This window comes from Platalea leucorodia, assembly GCF_965183815.1.
Source record: "Platalea leucorodia genome assembly, chromosome: 9".
Classification (NCBI taxonomy): domain Eukaryota; kingdom Metazoa; phylum Chordata; class Aves; order Pelecaniformes; family Threskiornithidae; genus Platalea; species Platalea leucorodia.
In genome coordinates this window covers 8,422,898-8,443,150 of record NC_138831.1, presented here as the reverse complement: position 1 = coordinate 8,443,150, position 20,253 = coordinate 8,422,898, and the positions used below count along the sequence as shown (strand labels likewise).

The 20,253-nt window shown below is 43.8% G+C and overlaps 1 protein-coding gene across 9 annotated transcripts in view; it reads left to right on the top strand.

The window, feature by feature from the left end:
* MAGI1 (membrane associated guanylate kinase, WW and PDZ domain containing 1) overlaps positions 1-20,253 on the top strand; it is a gene marked incomplete at its 5' end in the record, with an annotated part of 358,756 nt that overhangs the window by 312,942 nt on the left and 25,561 nt on the right. For all 9 annotated transcript variants that reach the window (XM_082321191.1, XM_082321192.1, XM_082321194.1 and 6 more), the window contains 2 exons: positions 7,227-7,258; positions 14,803-15,019. In XM_082321191.1, the coding sequence (XP_082177317.1) occupies positions 7,227-7,258; positions 14,803-15,019 (249 nt within the window). The remainder of the gene's footprint in view (positions 1-7,226; positions 7,259-14,802; positions 15,020-20,253) is intronic.

Here is a 20,253-nt window from a genome sequence, read left to right as displayed (position 1 = left end):
ATTTGGCATTATAATAACCAGCCATAACAGAATTAATGAGGTATCAGAAATCCAAGAAAGGTCTTTGTTTATCACTGTAATTAAATATATTTGGAGAGTCATTACAAGCAGTAGCAGGTGGACAAAACTGAGGAAGAAGGATGGCTTTGGAATGGACTAGTCAATGGTTTTGTTCTGAGACAGATTGTTTTTAAATATCTTTCCTCAGGTCTCTAAGTCTCTCTATTCTGAATTTAATTTTTTTTTCCCATTCTGCATTGGGATTTTATGTGTATTCATTTTCACATTTATTTTTGCTTGGTCCGATGGACTTATTTTTGTGATGGTGACAGTAATTAGGACTATACCAGCTTTAAGACCCTTTTAAAGCCATCTCTTTTGTGCCCGAAGACCTGCAATGTACCACGAGTTGGACTTGAGAAGCTGGCAGGGCTTGTAGACCAGACCGATTTGGTAGAGGAGGCTGAGCTTCAGGGAGGTGCCGCAGCTGGCTGAGGGTGCTGGGGCAGGTCAGGGCCCTGTGGCTGAGGGCCCATGAAGGTAATTTGGTAGGAATGTGGCAGGTGAGTATCAGTCCCCAGAAGTTTTGTCTCCGTCCTCATCCTTAAGGGTTAGTTTCTGGGATGTAGAGTTACATACTTGGAAGTATAGAGTTACTGATTTATTTTAATAGAAAACTGTATTTTAAATCTAATAAAGTTATATTTTGTGACAACATCTGCAAAACCATTGTCCTCTAGTAAAGATTTTCTGTCTTAGCGTGCCACGTGTGCATGTGCACCCCCCAGGTCTGAATCTGACTAAGCATTCCATAAGTATTAGCTTATTATTAAGGGATGTTATTTATTAATAGCAACATCAAACTAATGCCAAGAGGGCCCTATCTCTAGGCATCCCCTTTGTGCAGGCTGCTCTCCAAATATGAAATACGAGAATCTCTGTAAGCCACACAGGTTTGAGTGTGTGGATTTACACCTTGTAACAGTGCCGTGATAAGTCTGAAGACAAACACCCTCACTGAGCAGGATAAATACAGATGTGACAATAGCAAACTATAATTTCTCCTCTACCAGTGTCCTGGGCTAAGCTTGGAGTGGCACACGACATTGGCCTTGAGATGCTGCTGCCCTTCGGTACCCACATGGCCATGCCACAGGACAGCCATCTGAGGAGAGGGGGTTTGGGACTGGACATCTTCAAAATTGCAGCATGCCCAAAAAACTGGGAGATGTCCTCTAGAAATTAATCTTGCAGGTTCATTTTGTGGGCTTGTGGAAAAGGGTTGGTAACTTCATGCATATCCACACATATATGCTTATGTATATGAAAAAAAATATATAATACGTGTGTACACACACACACACCTATGTAAAAAGAGCATGGGGGCTTCTAATTCCTTTCCAGTTCTGGTGTTTACCTTTTCTAATTCACAAGGTTTCAGAAATTTAATGTCTATGTACATATTTGTTTAAATATTAACAGAGATTTTCATCTAAGCATATGACTCCAACAGCTCGAGCTTTAGGAAGAACTCTTCATTTAATGAGCTTCAAAATAAAAATATTAGAACTGCTGACATGCTTTCAACCATAGGTTAGATGGGTAATTGTCACACTAATTCTCAATCTCTTTATTATCTTACTGTCTTGGCATTACCATATGTATCTTACTACATAGTTAAATTTATATTTTTGTAGTAATTAAATGGATTTTATTAGCCTCTATCTTCTTTATCGCTTCTAAAATCAATTCTGATTTGAGATGCTGAAAATATGACTGAGACTTCAGTTAGGAGGAATTCTTTAGCATCCTGACCAAGAATGAGTAATTGAGTCTAATACAATTTAGCATCTTTAGAGCACCTAGAACTGAAATTCTTGTTAATGGCAATAATATGCTATGCCTCGTTATGTTTTTTCGCCAGTGCCAGTGGGTTAATAATGCCTAAGATGGTCTCTTCGCAACATCGCTTTTTGAACATTAGCATTAGAAATGTGGCATTTTTCACTGTATTTGGTAGTTACCAAACTTGATTTACGGCAGAGCTATATTCCTGCAGTGTAAATTATTCTCTCGCTTAACGCTTGTATTGCATAGCTAAATTTTTTGCTAGTGCAGTGACACTCTTGTTATGCAAATCACGATGATGAGCAGAAAAGTTGGGCAGGGACAAGGCAGGGGTTTTTTTCTTGGTGGTGCTTCTTATGGCTGTGTGCAGGCTTGCCTCTCTTGCTGCAGATTGCTCTGGTATGTTTTCTTGTTCTTTTTCCAGCCTGGAAAAGATCAAGTTCCATCTATTTTTTTTTAGATAGTATTTGTCCTTTATTAGAAATTCTTGGGCAATGGATTATACAGAGTCAAGGGGATTGCTTTGTCACCACCAACCTTCCCTCCCCTGTCCCCTGACGGCACTAATGGCCATTAACGTTAATTATTTAGAGTTCCTTGTTTTTCACACAGAAAGCAGCGATCAATGTGCAGTGGCAGGTATATGGTTGTGTACCCCCTGACTCTCCAGTACTTTATCCCTTATCTTTCGAAGTGTCTCTTTTCTTTGATACAGACTTTGGTTTTTATTCAGCACAGTGTAAGCAGCACTATTTAGAAAGCTTGTTATTTTTATTTTTTTCCAGGCAGGAACATTTTCTCTGTAAATGCTAACCTTGTGGCACAGTCTGAAATATTTCTTTTCTTGTGTTTTTATTCATCTCCTGCTAATTTTCAGCTGTTGTTTATTCTGGGCTGCAGACCATGTGATGGCAAAAGCAAATGGGTAACCTTTTCACCTAGGCTCACCTATGGCTTTTTTTTGCTGTTGGATATGGATGGTCCACAGGGTGTCCTGGTTGGAAGCGTTAAGCAATCATGAGAAGTAAAGATCTAGACACAGTCGTTCTTTCCTTTCATGTGCAAAACCAGCCCAAAACTGAAAAGTGTTGAGCAGTAGCCACAGACATAAGCAATAAATAAGGTGGTACATCTGGCTTCTAGACTGGCTCTTAGCAGTTTCAAGCACCGTTGTCCTCTGGGTGGATTGTGCAAACCGGTACTGAATTGTTCCAACTTCAGTTGAAATCCCATGTAAATATATACTTTTTTTTTTTTTTTTTTTTTGTGGTGGAGGGAGAAGCGTTCACGCCAACTGGCCTTCACATAACCAAGCTGTTTGGATGGGTTGACTGGATGACTCCTATGGTGCCTAGAGACAGGTCTTCCTTATGATTCAAGTTTTGATCATTTTGATCCGCTATGTCTAAAACACAGGGCTGTAGAACAGGGCGTGATGTGTCTGGTGTCCTTCTAGGTAGTTTTTGAGCACTTGTGGCCTTCTGAGCTCATACCAGAGTCAGGTCCAGGCTATGGTATGGATTTGTAGTCACACATTGCATTCTGTATACGCTTAGCAAAACAGAATTTGCCATGTGTCATGCTCTTCCCATGTTACTTTGGTCACATAAAGACAAAGGATTTGAGAAGATGTTCCTGTAAAAATTGAGGACCACTGCATGTTAGAAACAGCAACACTTGGGGTCATGGTTTTGTCCCATGAGTTATTCCATTAACTTATCGTAGGTAGGGTCAGGGAACTTACAGCTTCCCAGCTCCAAAAGTTTTGCCACACAAGATTGCAAAATTAACACATGCCAAATAATATGAAATAACCTGGGTTGTGGCCTTACTTCATGAACCGCATCACTCACAACATAATACAGTGTCACGCAACAGAAACACTGCTCCTGATGGGTAATGGCATTAAGAGTGCTGAAGTCATGGTACAAAACTTGCTTAATGATTTCCATTTTTTCCCCTATGTTACAAAACGTAGTTGAGCAGATGGATGCAGCCAGCTGTACGCAGAGCTTTAGGGAGTACTGGGGAGAAAAGAGAGAGGTTTTTGTTAAGATAAATGTAATAATCTCTGTGATAATTAGTTTAATTTAGATCCCTGCATCTGAGTCATTTTTGACTAACCTTGTATGAAGCCTTTCTTGCCTTGCTGACGAGTCTGTGAATTTAGTTTGATTACAATCCCTTTTTTTGTGCTTGTGGATTGCTCACTGATCACTGATATTTTTCATTAAGCAGTTGCTTTATTACATTGTTATTTAGAGGGGAGTAATTTGTGCTTTCTAATTAATTTAATTCCAGGCACATTTAGTAAGTAGCTACAATGAGCCCATTCAAGGGGTTTTAGGTCATATTGACATTGTTTACCAGATGTGCTCGTTTGTTTTAAAACACTGTTAACTCTGTGATGACAACAGCCCCGTTCGGTTGCGTGACTCTTCCACCGTCCCTAATCTGCACCTCCAAAACCCCTCAAAATCAGAAGTTGCATTTCAAGTACTAGTGAGAGATGTCCATAGGCATTACATCAGAGAGGGATTATATTGCAAACAGTGTCGATATAAACTATTGTTATTCCATTATCAGATTTGAGGGCTTCTCTTAGCCAGGGATGTGAATGCCATTACTCCGATCACTAAAAAATTGGACAATGCCAAAGAGATGCAAACTGGGTGTTAAGTCCACGCTTGGCCCATTTACCTCTGATAAACTTTCAGTAAGGCTTCGGGAGAGAACGGGGCAGCTGGGAGGATGAGCATACCAAGGGAGGCATGGCATGAGCAGTGGCCTGAGCACTGATGGGACGTGGTTAAAGTAATCAAAAGGTGAATGTTGTAATTCCTAGTTGTCACCATCCCAAACTCATAGGCGTGGGCGGTTGGTTTTGCCAGAAGCTTTTTGGTAAAGCTCAGCGTTTTCTTGCTAGCGATGTTCCCAGGATTTGGGGGTTATTCAAGCGCTTTGTGTTCATGGCTGTTAAATGCTGTATCCATTCCATCATCTGAGCATGAAAACTACATATTATACCTATCATTTACTCATTTGGCCTGCTGCGTCAAGAACTGGAGTTTTACAATGAGACCCTAATTAGATGAATAAATAACATTTTTACAGGAAAATGTACAGACAGGTTATTCCCCTGACTAGAAGCTTGTCCCATGAAAAACTACCAACATTTGTTAACGTGTTCTGCAGTCACTTATTTTGGTAAAAAGTCAATTACTGCTTGTTCTGCAGCAAAATCTGGCACAGAGCAGTGACACTGTAAGATTCATCAGCCTCTGAAGGACCCGCCAAACAATGGCCTTGATGTGTTTTCCATTATTTTTTCAACCGTTTTCCATCTTTTTTGGGTTGGAACAGCCAAAATTAATGACATACATTGAAGGAAAGGTTTGTTCAGTAGATCATACTTGGTAAATTTTAACGTTTAATGCTTGTGATGCAATAAATTGAATTCTGGTACAATTTGAACCAACAGCCCAGCTGCATCTCAGCTTTATTTTTTGCGTGGAACATTTAAATTGCTGTAATACCTTTTCTGGCTCATGTTGGTCCGTTAAGGGTGCGTGCGTGCGTGCGTGCACGGGGATCTGTTCTACCTATTGATTTAATAGGAAAGAGCATCCTTTGGAAAGGGAGAGTGAACGTGTGTGCATGCATGTGGAAGGAGAGAGAGAGAGAGAGGGAGAATCTCTATCTGTGTGTTTATCTCTGTGATAAATGACGCCTGTTAAAAATGTGACTTGCCATGAGCATTATTAGTGCTTTCCTCTTTAAGTGGGTTATACAAACGCAGTCACCGTCAGCAGAAATGAAGCTGCAGTCTTGATTGTTTAGTTCAAACAGTTTTGATGTTTCATTGTCCCTCGATCAATCGGTGCCTGGAGGGGTATCAGCTACCGGCTGGGAGTGCATCAGAGTGACGTGCAGAGCACAGATATTCCTCAAAAGCTGCGAATATTTCATTTAAAATACTCATTACAGTTTGCATCCCAGTCTGAGCAGGCAGCAAATTGAGCTCTGTTTATCATTTTTAATTGCGGATCTTCCCTATTCAGAGCTAACATCTCCCAAATTACCTTAAAATGAGCTTCTTCCTAGACAGATTTGTAATTCACTTGCATCACTTATTTTATTCTCTGTGTAAAAGTTAGACGAGGGCATGGGTTTTAGCAGAAAGAAAGTACATAAAGTAGAAAACATAATGCGGCATAAATGCCACATAAATCACATCCTAAAGACAAAAGCAGATTTCAAACATCTGAATTACTGAGCACTTAATGTGGAGTGTAATCTTCTGTTTTGGTTTACGTTTGTTTTCTGGAGTGCCACAAAGAGCAAAATATGGGGAGTTCCCTCTCCTGCAACAGTGGAGGAAAAGTGATTTGCAAAATGCCCAGGGAAGAGCTTTGCCTGCGTTGTAGGTAAATCCCCTGGCCAAGTGTCTCCTTTGCTGCTGGGAATTGAGCTGTATGCAGAAGTAGTCGATAGAAATCCCACTTGAGTTCTCTTGCTCATCACAGAGCGGGTAAGAGGCTGCTCCAAAATGTAAAATTGCCCTTGAAAAAACCTTCTCTGGTGCCCTCCCAGTTGTTTCTTCCTTTGCATCGACTGCAACCTGTGTAAGCCCCCCTTCTCCAAGCTCCCTAGCATCCCCCCCAAGGGTCAGGACATTTGCGGTGCTGTTTTCAAGCCTCAGGTCTCTGAAATTGTAACTAACAGATAAAATCTCTGGCTTCAAAGATTTACACTTAGGATGAACAGGAAGGAAAACGCGTGTTTTCTCAAGAACACTCACGTTTTTAGGGATAAAAGCTTATTCCTCCTCATGCTTTTGTTTTTCTTTGCCCAGCCCTCACCTCCCGGCTCAAGCCAATGCGCGTTTTCCTTTCAAAAATTGATTTCTAGAGAAATACTTTTTAAAAAATCAACCTGTTTCCCCTGCGCCACCGCGATTGGTCCGATAAAATCGCCGAGCCGCTCGCGTCAAAAGGAAATAGCCTCGGCTTAATTGTCAGCTAAGTCTCCCGTAATCCAGGGGAGCATTTGAGATTCTGCCCAAGCGCTGGGTTTCGGCGACCGCTGAGGGCTGTGGGTTTCTCTCCCAGCCTCCCGGCTGCTGCAGCACAAGTCAGCATAGCTAATGCAGATAGAGCTCTCCCCCCGCTCCCTCTTCCCCGCTCCCGTCTCTCGCTCGCTCTCCCTCTCCCTGTGCTTTGATTCGATATGAACAGACTGGTAACTCCGATGCGAGAGCGAAAGCTGACATAACTCTGCAGATGGCTACGTTCGGATGATACACCTAGGGATTTTTCTTTAAGGGAAGGTAACGTTTAGATGCTAATGTTTATTTTCCCCTTGTTGCCATTTTTCAGGACTGCCGGTCCCAAAGAAGAGCCCAAAGTCGGTAAGCACTTTTCAGCTACTATTTTTGTCTGTTTGTCTGCTTTGAAAGAGAAAGGCATGAGTTCGGTTTGTTTTCTTTGTGGGTCTTGATTGTTTTAAGTTGTCTTTCTGTTGCAACCACGATTACCTTGCACGGCTCCTGCTGCATGCGGAGATGAAAGAGGAATGCAGTACAGAAGAGGGACTTGTTTGCAAATAAAGCCTCAGGTTTACAGATCCTCTTCCCCGACAGATGAGCTTCTCTGTCGTTTAACTTACCAAAAAAAAAAAAAAAAAGCTATTGTTTCCTTTTGGAAAGATGGGAGGCTCCACCTTCTTGCCAGATAGCAATTCCTGTCGGGTGCTCATAGGCACCAACCTTTTCCATTAACTCCCTGAGTTTTCTCGAGTACCCTCGGCTGAATTATTAACAGAACGGGCGAGCATGCACCTTGTTGAGAGAGACAAAGCATGAACGGAGCATGATTATGGTTCCCGGGAAATACGGTTAGCCGTCCGAGTGCTGCTCTGGAGGCGTTTTCATACCGAGCAGGGTTGTGCTGCAGGTGTGAGATTTCTTATTTTAAAAAAAAAAAACCATCAGGACAGCATTTACTTGTCCCTTCTGATCGTATTTCCACATAAAGCTGTTACCTGGATGTCATGTTAGCTAATAGCACGGAAGCCGTGATCTGAAGTATCATTAAAACTCCATACACGACATTGTGGAAGAAATTAATGTGCTATTTGTATGCAACAAAGAGAAATGGTTTATTTTTGAAGGAAATGGAATACTTAAAGCCTGAAAGTTTCCAGTTATCTGTTGAGAGGGAGAGGAAAAAAGAGAATTCTCTCCCGGTAGCTTTGGGGAAGCAGAGCAAGTGAGGTCTTTGCCATGTTGTAAGACGGTGCGAAACTTCACCGACAGTCCCCCACGGGTGCCAAAAACTGCAGCTGGGCGCAACCCGCCTCGCTGCAAACCTGGGCAAGAGGTTTATGAAGGGGCTGAGCAGAAGGCTCTTTTGATACGAGTTCTCTGTTCATCCAAAAAGAAAGCCCTGAAATAATTAATGTGATTCTGATGGCTTAGGGCAGCGCTGATTAAAGTCACGTGAGGCCAGGCCTCTACCATTGTCAGCTCGCATTAATGTTGCGAGGCAGAAGTGTGGGGTGCGCTCCCTCGCAGATCACAGGCACGTCAGACCCTGCGCGCTCATTTCTGTCATACGCTGAAATTATTTCAGCCTTCGGTAAAACAGAAGCAAGTGTGTAAAATACGGACGCGTCTGGCACGTTTCTTTTCTCTGCCTGCACTTTTTTCCCCAGTCGGAGCAGGAGCGGCTGCACTTGATCCAGACTCCGACTCCTGTCATTAAACCAGCCCCGATCAATGAGTCTCAGTCTGTTCAAAGCGTGGAGGCTCCCGCTTTGCCACACGCACATTCAGCATCAGGTAGAGGGGGATCCTGCTGTGTCAGACACCTCTCTGGTCGGCAGCGATGCACCGTGAAAATCTGAGCAGCATCTAAATCCATGTCGGGATAATCCTGCCTCGGTGAACAAAGAGACTGCTTGCAAACAGGTGCAGCCCTGCAACAGCAGATTTCTCCCTACTATTTGCTTTGAGGAGCCAGTCAGCCCTGGGAAAGCAGTCCCATTCCCGTGCGTGCCTCTCCCAGACCCCTCTCACGTTGCTTTAGGGTCCCTCCAGTATTTTTTACTATGGCCCTAGGCGGTGCTGTTGCCTCTAAAGCGCAGGATTCACAAAAGACAGAGCCTCCTATTCCCCCTGCCTGCACACCGGATCATTTGCATCAGCAATTAGCAGCGATGTTTTACACCGCCGCATTGTGCGGTTTTAATGACGACCGCTCCTCGGAGGGGCAGAGCAGAGCGCGTCGGAGCCAGCGCAGCCGCTCCTTCGTTCCCAGGCATCGGTGACGTGCACAGGTTGAGCAGGGAAACCTGGAGCAAAGTGCCTTGGGGCAGCCCTGTGCAGAGGAGGAAACTGTCCTGGGGCTGTCTGTGATGGATTTACACCAACACCAGAGCTCGTGTGTCCAAGGTGATGGTCAAAAGTGTAGAAGCAGTGGTATTGCTTAACACTTTTCTTCCTTGATTTAACTAAACCAGGGCTGGTGCTTGGCTGTGGGGTGAGGGGATCCCAGCCCTCTTGGCCCTGAAGATTCCCACTTGCTCTTGTCCTGGCAGGGGCTGTCCTGGTGGGGATGCCCTCTCACTGCGCCCTGCCCCGGCATTTCCCAGGGATGGTTTGCTGCACTTGCAGCCGTTGGGTGAATGTGGGTGCTGCCAGCAGAGCTGTGCGCCTGCAGGCTGTCCCCAGTGCCGCAGGGCTGGCTATGGGGCTTGGGTTGAATGTGCTGCCCGTTTCCCCGCTCCCTTTGCCCAACACAGAGGCAATGTTTTCCAGCATTCCTTGATTAATAGATTAGCTGCAGTTAAAGGACAGCATACATCCAGGACAGGAGCAGTTGGCCCAAACTTAACTTGTGCTCCTTCTTTGTTTCTTCTGCTGCATCGGGGAAAACAGGAGCTCAGGTCTCCATCCTCTTCTGCTTCGCTCAGCGCAGTGACGAGCCCTCTCTTCTTGCCTCGCATCCTTTCCCAGAGCCTGGACACACACCCGACTTACTGCCAACGGCTGTCTCTTTCTCAGACAAGCCCTATTTTTAGCTATCAGCCCCAATCCTGTATTCCTGAAAGGCTGATTTCAGGCTGTTGGATACCTCCCGGCTGGGAGGAGGTCTTTTAGGCCCTTGGAGAGGTTTGTTAGGTCTGGGGCTGTGACACCATCTGGGAATATTTTTCTGCCTTGAGCTCAGTTTTCCTGGGCTGTATTTTTCAGACTGTGTGTATCTTCTGATGAGCTTTGCTCTTTTTCTCAGTTTTTACAGAGAGTTTTCAACCTTGATGGAAGAGTGGGGAAAAAAAAAAAAAAATTTTGCATCCATACGTGGGACTGGGCACTTCCAAGTCCTTTCTTCCCCTTTTCCCCCCACCAAGGATACGCTCACAGCAGCTCTCTGTGTTGCTTGTTTTGTTTTCAGTTTCCCATTGATTCTTCTTCAGATGGAAATGCATAATATTTTTGTATTGACCATCTGGGAATATACATTTTCAGTGTGCAAGTTCTCTAATATAGTAATTTCCCCTGCAATTATCCAGGTATAACATGGATGAAAACAAACTTTTTTTTTTTCCTTTTTTTTTTTTTCCCCGGGTTGCTTGCATCAAAATCCTCCACAAGGGGGCAAAGATTCCCATTTGCAGCTCAATTTGCTATCGCTGCCGGGACCAGCTTCTCCAAAATGCTCTAAAGCACAAAATCTGCAGCTAGATCGTCAGAAGACAGGATCAGTGCAAGAGGAAGGAATTGCTAAGCTCTTCCAAAAATCTAATTTTTCTTTTGGGTGTGAATAAATACACTGTCAGCATAGCTGAATTGTGGCCAGAAGTGCAATTCCTATGCACAGCCTGTCCCTGACAAGAGGCTAACCCTGTATTTCAGGTGGATAGGCAGCACTTGGGGCTCTGCTGACGTCCTGTCCTTGTCAGGAGGAGAAGTAGGTTCCATAGCATGCGTGTTTGTACGACACATCCCTCTTCATTCAGAGACCATTTTTTTCCCCCCCACCTTGAAATGCAGTGGGAGGAAACCACAGCAACTCTTCTCTGTTGCAGTTTAATGCCTGGAGAATCCCCTGCCAAAAAGCTTTGGTGTCCGTTCGTGCCGCGGGACGTGCTCCCTGCCTCCGTCACCTCTTCTGCTGCGGGTTTCTCTCTGCCTGACACAGACATACACAACTGCTACTAATAATTAGTGTCCGCTCTCTGCCTGCAGCCACCTCTCAGCCATGTCATGGGCCTCAGTTGTTTTAGCAGTCACTGTACAAAGTAACATTTAATTACTCTTTCATCTAGCATGAATGACAAACTGGTCTCTGCTATGTGGGTATCTGTAGCATTTTCCAGGCACGTGGAGACTTTTGTAAGCAGTTTTCCTCCTGTCTCCTTTTGAAGCACAACAGCTTCAAGCTCCCTAGCTCGCATCACCTTTGCTGTTTTCTTCCCTCCCGGTAATCGGAGGACGATGTAGTGCTCAGTGTGGGCTCACTCAGCCTCTCTGCTGAGGTAGAAGCTGCCTTTCAGGTCAGCAAATGGAGTGCCTGTGGCTGAAAATGGGATTGCACAGTAGAGGGAAGAAATCCTGGAAGGCTGATGTATGCCCAAACCCTGACCGCTGCTGCCCCCTCTTCTGCAGCAATTGCCCCCACAGCTGCACCTGGAAATCTGAGGCACGCTGACGTTCCTATTAACCTCAACTAGTGGGGAAAAGGCAGCTAGAAAAGACTTCCTTCCCAATAGTACGTTTTCTTCATCTTATGTTTTGCAGGATGAGCACTGTGAAGTTTCAGCAAGGGCACAGGGAAGCTGGCACAGGCCATGCATCTCAGACCTGGGGCTTGGGTAGGGCACAAGAAGCTCCGGTTTTCCACGAATTTATTTTGTCATGGCTGTAATACAGTGCCAAGGTGACTGTTTTTTCCCTATCACCTGTATTTAAGTGTGCAATCTGCCTAAATGGACTCAAGGTAGTCATTGTAGTCTTGATTTCTAGCCACTTTTGTTCAAGTCTTTCTGGCAAGCTATTTATGCTTTTCCACAGCTCTGGAGAAGACCGTAGACTCTGGAGGGTCAGCAGTGCTCTTGCTGACGGGTAGTTCGGTGCCCCATGCTCTTGTAGCTACTGTTAGAAGTCAACACGATTCAGCTGATCTGCTTTACTTTTCACTAAAAAACATGATCAGCATCTCAGGGTGAGGTCTGAACCACCCGCTCTGCAGCAGTCTGTCACCAAACAGCCCCGTGCTCATCTGGCCCTGATTTAGCTGCTTTCCTGCCCATGTGAGATGAGTGAGCCGGGCAGTCAGACCCAGACCCAGGGGGACGGGTCCCAAAGCTAGGAACAAGGTAGGAGATAGAGAAGCCATCCTTTCATTGGCGTTTCGTCAGCTCAGACCGCTTGGGAAAGCTCCACCTTTGCACCAAGGCACAAACTGCTCCATCTGGGCAGTACCCGTTGCAGAGCTCCATGGAGAGCAGGGCCGTCAGAGCCCTGCAAGTCCCGATGATGATGAACTGCTGAAGGTGCTACAGCACATGTAAAAGTCTGGCCCCAAACTTTTTTGGCCTCATCTGGTGATGTGAAAGTCAATTAATAATGTCTTGAATTAATTTAATTACATATATTCATGTTTTCCATGATTGTGTTCCCCTTTCTCTGCCCCTCTCTTCAACTCCTAAGTAGAGATGTTTCAGGCTTTTTAAAGGAATTATTGTTTGGAAAAACAACTGTCCCTCTGCAGAAGTGTTCCCCTGTTTCTTGCAAAATGTCTGTGTATTTGCAATTGCAACTCTAGTTTAATTAGAGGTGGTTTTGCTTGAGATATGCTGACACTTCCATTTGCAACCCAAATACAAAACAGAATTCATAGTCTGTTCAATATTTAGACCTTTCATATCATAAAGTGAGAACACTTTTTAAAGTTCAAACTTTGTTTCTTTTTAAACCAGAAAGTTTTCAGAGAGTTCTCAACATTTCCCCAAGGGCTGAATAAAGCTTCACGTTTTAGTCCCTGTACTCCAACTTCTGTAAACCAGCTATTTCCAGTGAGATTGGCCTGAAGTTTCACAGGATGCTTGTAGTTATTTTAGTAGTTTGGCCAAACAAACAAAACAATCCAGATGGCTGGACTCAGAGTTGTAAAGTGGTTTTTCTTTTTTTTATTTTTAAGTTACAAAGGAGTGATTATCCACAGCATAGATGTTTTAAAACTGCTTCATTTAAAAACTGAAGGGCTGCTTGTGACTTAGCTTCTTTTACCACTTAAAAAGCTAAAAATGTTTAAAATTGGTTCAGATATTTGTATTTGAAAGTCTGCAGATGAGTAATCACAGCACGTATGCTTTGTTCAAAATTGCTTTAAAGGACAAAGGCAATTTCACATTCTAGTCGATCGAGATACCATTTAAAAAAATGCTGGTAGTGGATCAACAACTCGAATGTAAGGCTGAGAGGTCAAAGTCATTTGGGCTGTTGGAGCTGGTTTTTCTTCTCAGTGTAAACCTAAAAATATGTGCACCTTAAAAAAAAAAAAAAAGAAAAAAGAAAAAATTCCTGTTAAGACTCAGAAAGAGGGCACTTCCGTATGGTAACTTTCTTCTCTGTAATTAATTCAGCCCTGCTATGATGGAGCATTGGCTGCCTGGCGTTTCGCGTTCAGAGTAAAGGAGGGGGTCCCCAGAGCTGCGTGCACCTCAGCGCCCTGTGCTCGTCTGCTCGGTGTTTGCCGCTGGCTTTTCTCCCAGCCCCTGCTTGGTTTGCTATGGAGAAGTCCCTGAAAGCAGAGACTCCTGTTGCAGTGTTTTCGGGTACCCCCTGCCAGCAGGAGGCTTTACGTTTTTGCCTGAGGTTTCTTGCTCCGAGCCGCTGACCCCTTTTAGCCAGGAAATTGTGGATGTTGTAAAAACAACCTGTAGGATGCTATTTTTCCGGCCGCCCTCTGCGTCACAGCGTCCCCGGGAACGTGCCAGTTCCCTGTGCCGGAGCAGGTGGGAGATTGGACTTGACCTTGATGCCAACCCAAGGTCATGTCAAAAGAGCATTAAAAAGCATTTGCTGTACAGTTTGGGGAGCTCTTGTTGAGGGAGGATTTTGCTGCATATTGAGTAGTACAAATCCTGGCAATGCAAATGTGACTTGTGCTTCATTTGAGCACACCGTTGTGAATTTGAGTTAAGAATTATGTACCCTGCTTAGCTAAATATTGAGCAGACAGAGCTCTTGACATAATGCTTTTGAATAAGCCTTGAATTTAGGCGGACGTATTTTTTCCTGTTTTAATACGCTCAATTAAAACAAGGAAATCAAACTGCAAATAGACATTTTCACATTTGTGAAGGTCTGCTGTAATCCTGTGGATGCTCTGGGAAGCAGAGACATGAAAGTGGTACTCTGTTGTCCACCCACTTGTGATGTGGGGGTTGCAAGAGCTGCAGAGGAAAAGTGATCTCTCATAGTAAGGGCTGTGCTTGCATCTGTTTCAGAGGGACTGTTTAAGTTTTCACAGTGAAATTTGGTAATTTCTCCTTTTTCTTGCAGGCTCAAGTTAGATCCTAATGTTATTTGAGTAGAAGGTTGTTGAGTTTTTCTGCCTTAATGTAAGAAAAAAGAAGTGCGCTGAAACTAGTAACCTATAATGAGATTTACATTTGTTTTATGTGAGATGGAGAACTGCATATTTTTTTATGATAAATGACTTTGTTTTGCATATCTCTTTCTGTCAGTCTGCCTATCAAAATCTGTCATCGGGGAATTTAACTGTACCCCGCATTAACTGGTGGCAGCAAAACTGTGATTTATATACTTACTTATGTGCATGCAGAAACCCTGATCAAAGAAGGGAGAAAAATTGATGGAAAACACCCACTCAAAGACCAATAACCGTCTGTTCTCTCTCTTTCCACTCGCTTTCTTCCTTATAGCAACCACTTGAAAGGAAAGACAGCCAAAACAGTTCTCAGCATAGCGTCTCCAGCCACCGCAGCGGGCACACCGCTTCCCCCGTTCACAGCACGCAGGTGCTGCCGGACTACACCGCCGCGGAGGCGCCGGCTGCGGATCAACCGGACAGTTCTGGGCAGAAAAAGCCAGATCCATTCAAAATCTGGGCCCAGTCCAGGAGCATGTATGAAAGCCGACGTGAGTATGAAGCAGGTGTGGTTGCTAAGGCTACGGCTCTGGCAGCTGCTCTCTGTATATTTTCTTTGCGAAGAACTGAATCTTTTAGATTTATGTTGAAAATATAAGGCTTCAGTTTGTTAATTTGGTATCTGTCAATGACATCTACTTGATAGAGGTGCAGTTTCCTCTCTGATGAGAAATGAATTTAGATCATCTCTAGGAAAGGGCACTTAGACCAAAGCTTAATACGAAAAATCCCTTTAAAATTAAAGACTATCTTTTCCCCTGTTTTTTTTTTTATTTTGCTTTTAAATTAAGCTGAAGGAGAATTTCCAAGTTAATTATCCAGATCCTAAACTCTTTTTTATGAGGTTAAGACTCATTGTCTGATATGCATAGGAATTTCAGTAAGGAGGGGAAGTATTTAGTTTGCTGAAATTCATATCAGATGCTTTCCAGTCTCACCCTGGGGAGGAGAAAATCCAGCTGAGCCATTTTACTTTGACCAGAGTGGACACTTTAACAATACGGATACCAAATGCATATTTTAAGTGGCTTTTATGGCAATTAATAATCTGCACACTTGGCTAATAGTTCAGCAGGGCTTTGACTCTGCTCCAAGACTATAAATATGGTTTCAATCAGTTTCTTCTCTGCAAACAAAATAAACATGCTGGCTTTGCTTTAATTGCACTGCTGAAGATGATTGAATCTGTAAAAGCTTCTTAAAGAAAGAGTTAGAGTATTAGGTTCATTTTCAAAAGCAATAATTACTTTAGTTACAGAAAAGGGAGCTTCAAAGTCTTGGTGCTGTAAGAGTATCACCTGGAGATTGATTTTATTGTGCTAACTGGAAATTGGTAAAACCAGTAAGAAATTAACGTTACCCCAGAATGAAAAATGGTAGGACTGTTTTTTTCTGACCAAATGAATCACTTCAAAATCTTATGTCCTGGAAAAATTAAATCATGAGTCACAGTTTCTTGGCTGAAGATGCATCTCTTCAGATTGAATGTCTCAGCAATGCAGTTTGTAGGTGTCTCAGCTTCCGTGTGCTGCTTCCTTCTCTTCCGAGGGATTAGGTGTACTGACCCCGCAGGCTCTTGGGCCAGGTCATACTGATCTACGGAGAAGTGCAGTGATGGAACTTGCACAGGCATCTCGTTGAAATAGGGAAAAGGAGAAAGAGCTGAGGGATGGTGACGCTTCAGCCCTGCTGAGCTGCGGGCAGAGCGCCTCCTTCTCCTGCCCGGATGGACAAGGCTGAGGCTGTCCCATGGCACTGGCATCACCCTTGCTCAGCTCATGTGGTTCCCATAGGCACTGTGGTGGCATTGCTTCTGACCCCCTGCAGCTACTTAGCTAATTTCTAATTAACTGTTTAACTCACTAATTAGTCATTAGTTTCAGCTTAGCAGCCCTAACTCCTGCCTGTCTTTCCTGATAAAACCCAAGACTGAGCTGGAGAAACCCTGAAGTGCACAGGCAGGCAGTCACCCTTCTGTGTCCACCTCCAACACCATGTGCTACATCCTCTCTCTTTCCTCGATGGCTGCAGGTATCTTGTTGAGGTCATATCCTTGTCTTTGATTAGAGCCCTTCCAGAGGTCTTTTGGCTGTCTCTTGACCTGCTGGTTTCTCACACCCCATCTCTCCCTGTGCCACGATCCTCTCTGCTTGGGCCTTTTGCTAGACTGGGATCTGCTACATCCCTTCAGCTTCCCCATCTCACCTTTCTGTGGTCCAGCATCTCTGTAGTGGTGTTGATCCTCTTCTGTTGCTTCAATCCTTACCTCCTGCCTCTTCTACCAAATGAGACCTGCCTGTTTGAACATCAGTGCTTTTCTACCACCTTTTCATCCCATTGCCATTTCCTTACCAGGAAGGTGTTTTCTGAGATTTCTTGGTTTCATAGATAGAGGGTTTTTGGAGAATGGCAGAAATGTGATATGGTCATGTCTTCTTGTAAGTACGTACCACTAGAACGGTCCAAGAGCCTATGAATTTGCAATCCTAAACTGGAGTGAAACACATTCCCTGGGGATTAACCTGCACTCTTACTTAGTGACATGGTTTTGCTGCGCCTAATGAAAGGTGAAGAAAAACAGGAGATATAGTCTAAGTGAAAAAGGCAGTTGGACACACTCTGTCTCCTGTCGTCGTCTGATCCCAAAGTGTGACTGGTGGTTTTATTTAGAGGTCAGTGGTCCGGTCTTGCTCCTTCCCTCACCATGCCCTCACCTTTCATCCCTCTCCCCAGTCTCATAAATGGAGACTGTGGTTCACAGCTGGAACCCGGCGCCTCTTCTGCCCTGGGAGCTTGGGGTGAGCCACCGTGTTTCTTTCCCTGTGTTTGGTCTGCTTGAAAAGTGGGCAATTGGTGGCCGCTCTGTTATGAACGTGAATCATCCCTTTGAGACTCACTTCCCAGTGTTACCTAAGCACCGGCTGTGTAGCTCTTGGACCACTTGTAGGGAGCTCTGCTGACACGGACCACTACAGATTGCGGGATGGGAGAAGCCGTTCCCTGGGCCTCCAGTTTCGCTGTCTGTCTGCTCCACATGTGCTGCCCTTTGTGTTTTTACCCAGCTGCGGTTCAGTTTAACTCCAGTGCCTCCTTTGGCTAGTGGGGATAAAGTCATATCATTGCTTTCTTCTTTGCTTGAGCACCCATTCCCTTTGGCTTGGGGACTGAGGTTAGCATCTCCTCTCCCATGACATCCATAGCTTTGGGTGCTAGGTGTGACTCCCTCTGCATCCTTGTGATGAAGACGTGAGCGGAACTGACTGCGTACCTGATGTACAGCAGAAGGATGCCACCCTAGTGCCAGTGCTGACATTGGCTGATGAATCCTGTAACTGGGGCTTTTGGTGCGTCCTAGAAGCCCCCGCTGCCCGAGGAGCCCCAGCTCAGCTCTTCCTGCTGCCCAGTCTGGGGCTTGCTCTCTGTTGATTCATGGTCTGAAATTTTAATAAACCTGAAAAGGATTATAAAATGTTCTTTTGAGAGGCAGGGTTTTGAATACCCGACAAGTGGACTGGAAAACAGCAACAACCCTTTGTGCCGAAGTATATGATGAAGTTAAAAAAGACAGAATTTTAGAGCATTAGATCATCTTCAGTGTTGTATTTCTTCCCATTTGTGAAATTGTTGAGTATAAAGAGAACATAAGGCAATTTTTCAAGTGCCGTTGACACCAAAAGATGAATTCATTAGCCCCAGCCCAGACAGAATTTTTTTTCATCTAAAAATAATAATATAAAGAGGGTTCATTCAGTATATGAATACATCTTCTCCAGGATGTTTCTGAGAAGTACTGAATCTATAATGACCACCTACTGCCTTTTCACTGGGAGTGCATCCCACTGTTATTAACATTAATAATAATAATGTAGACACGGAAAGCACACAGGCAACATTTTAATTTTTCAGAATTGGTAAAATGTGTTCTTCCTTTCTTTCAGTGTTCTTTGGATTAGTATTTCATAAAAAAAGACTATATTTGACTTATGTGACTTGTCTCACTGAAGCCATTGGTAGAGTAGGATTTGGTTCCAAAGCACCAGATAACCCATAATTTTGTAAAAGCATGTATTTTTTTATTTACCCAATGCTTCTTAATATCAGGAAGTACTCAGATTCTGCGGAGGAAAGCCACAGACATTGCCTGTTTAGGGGAAGAAAAAAACAAACAGAAGAAAAATTAAGCTAAAATTAATAATGCAAAGCTAAGCAATGGCTCCATAACGGTGTCTGGACTCTGGTTGAGTGGCAGCAGATGAGAACTGCAACTTTATTCAACAAATACGGGCTAAAGTTCCTTCACATGCAGCTCCCTTGGGCGAGGGGATCAGGCCTGCAAGGTGCTGAGTGCTTGGGCTCCAGTCCAAGGAAGCTTATTTTCAAGCTGTAAACCCAAAGGGACTTGGATGCTTTAAGGCTAAGACTGAGCTCAAATGCTCTGGTACAATCTGGCCCAGAGTCGCAATTCTTTGCTGGATTAAGACTTTTGAGAATAGCTGGCTTTGTGTTGAGCGAATCTGAAAACAGGTCATTTGCTGACGATAACAAATGCGCTCTTCGCTGGTGCTAAGTTTTAGCTGTCTGAGCTCCTCTTTATGGGTAACTCATTGCTGCTAGTGGGAGTTGTGTACATGAATCAGCGAGAAGGACAAACCCTAAAGGTTTAAACACTGAAGCGGTTCCAAGATCCAGGAATGACATACGTGAAGAGCACTCGGTGAGAGAAACAGCAATTGAATAGTTTATCAGAGAACTGCAATTCTGAAATCTCACACTGTTTTATTGAAAATGTATTTTTATAATATGCTTTTTATTTTTCAATGTATTATTAAACTTCCTTAAAGATTAATGCAATCTGTTGTCAAATTTTTCTCATGTGGCCTGATTGCTTTGCAAAATACCATATCCTACATATGGCCATCTGTCAAAACAGCAGTGACAAAATGAATTAATCTGAATTGCAGATGTGTTAATGAATCCCTTTGAAGGGCTTAAGCATTTAATTAAAAGTAAAGCAGAACATGATAGATAATTTTTAAAGCTTTTAAAATATTCTAAGTTATCGTTAATATTTGAATTTTATTTTCAGGCACATAATTTATTTGGTAGGATTTTCTTTCCCCAAATCTAATTAAAATAATAGAAACAAGTCTTGACCCCAGTGTGTAGCATTCACTCACCAGCAGTTACATAGAATTAAAAATGTTTGCACAATGACACCAAACATTAGATACTTTCTCCCTAAAATAGAGAAGAAAAATACTCTCGAGAAATTGCAACCACCTTCTGATCAGACTGACTTTAAAGATGATAGTTAGTAAAAGCCCCTTGGTAGGGTTATGTCTTTTTATTGTATTAATAGGAGACAAACAGTTACAGTCATACACTTGGGCACACAGATGCGTCCATGCCCTTAGAGGATGTCTTGCTACAAAGGACCGTAGTACTTGCAGCACGTTGCGTCAGCAGCAGAGGCTGCTGAGCTGTTACACAGCTGCGTCATAGGCAAACTTCGCTGGTGCTCGTCTGGCACCAGCCTGGCCCATGGCTCAGTCGAGGCACCGCGCCTTCCCCAGACCTCAGCGGCAGAACTTGGTCATCTTGTCGAGAACGTGCTGAAGCCGTCTTTTAAAAGCTTTCCATGCCACCAGAAGGGTTCGTTAAAAGGAAAAGACAGAAAAACTGGAATTCTCCTGCACTGGGATAGTTTAGAAAATGGGGCTTTCCT